The sequence below is a fragment of the Fukomys damarensis genome, unplaced genomic scaffold (assembly GCF_012274545.1).
Source record: "Fukomys damarensis isolate Sample0158 unplaced genomic scaffold, DMR_v1.0_HiC HiC_scaffold_23, whole genome shotgun sequence".
Taxonomy (NCBI): Eukaryota; Metazoa; Chordata; class Mammalia; order Rodentia; family Bathyergidae; genus Fukomys; species Fukomys damarensis.
Window position 1 is genome coordinate 6,352,120 of NW_022900935.1, and position 932 is coordinate 6,353,051.

At 54.1% G+C, this 932-nt stretch overlaps 1 protein-coding gene across 1 annotated transcript in view; it reads right to left on the bottom strand.

Moving 5' to 3' along the window:
- Window positions 1–209: 209 nt before the first annotated feature.
- The window catches only part of Pou3f1 (POU class 3 homeobox 1), a gene marked incomplete at its 5' end in the record, with an annotated part of 1,897 nt that continues 1,174 nt past the window's right edge, over window positions 210–932 (bottom strand). Inside the window, 2 exons of the mRNA XM_010626066.1 lie at window positions 210–353; window positions 859–902. Of these exons, the coding sequence (XP_010624368.1) occupies window positions 210–353; window positions 859–902 (188 nt within the window). The remainder of the gene's footprint in view (window positions 354–858; window positions 903–932) is intronic.

Below are 932 nucleotides of genomic sequence, written 5' to 3' on the forward strand. Positions count from 1 at the left end.
CAAGCACAAAATGTTTCTTTTCCCCGCCAATGTGTACATATCTCACATATTTACATGGTTCCCATCTCACCCCAAACTTGGGGAATTTCTCTCCTGGCCTCCCCCAGCTTCCCATACCCCCGGGGAGGTGAGGTGTGTGTGGGGGGGACTAGAAAGGGAGCGAAGGAAAGCTGCAAGGGATCAGGAGGTTCTCAGGGAACGGCTTATTTCTACAGCTGGTTAAAAAATATCTTCAACTTTTCCAAGTTTCGTTCGTTACGGCCAACAGGGCAGGGCCCCGTGGCACGGTCGTGAGCCTGCAGCTGGGCAGAAGCCCCTTCCCATTCGGGTGTGAGTGGGAGCGCAGACCCCTTCTGCGAGGCCGGTAACCGGCTCGGATAAAACGAAACGAAAAATGAACACTCGAATTTTTTTGTTAGTTTTGTTCTGTTTTGTTTTTTTTTGTTTTGCTTTTTTTAGGGGGAGGAAAGGGGAGGATAAAGGGAAAATAAATTAGGCTAGATTAAAGCTTTGGCTATTTCCTGCTTTTATACACAGACGCGGCTCTCGCGGCCTCCCCTCCGGGGCCCCGATAAATACAGTATACAGCGATTTAAATTAAGGGCGCGGGCGGAGTTAGAAGGACCCCAGGAGCCGAGAGGCTCCACGAATAAATAAAAACTGTAAAAAACCAAGCCCAGAGAAAAGGGAAGCGGGTTGGGGCGCATCCTTATGGGAAAGAAGAGGCGCGGAGTGAATAAAGTGACAGCCCCCACCCTTGACCTGCAGGCTCGGGAGTCCGCGCGGGGGAGACGGGATGGGGAACTCTCTTCTCTCGGTCCTCTCTCCCGGGGAATCCCTAACCCCGCACCGCGTTACCTGTCGCTGTGGGGAGACCGCTGCCGGGATCCGGCCCCGAACAGCTCGGGGGGCAGGGACAGGGGCCGTGGTGG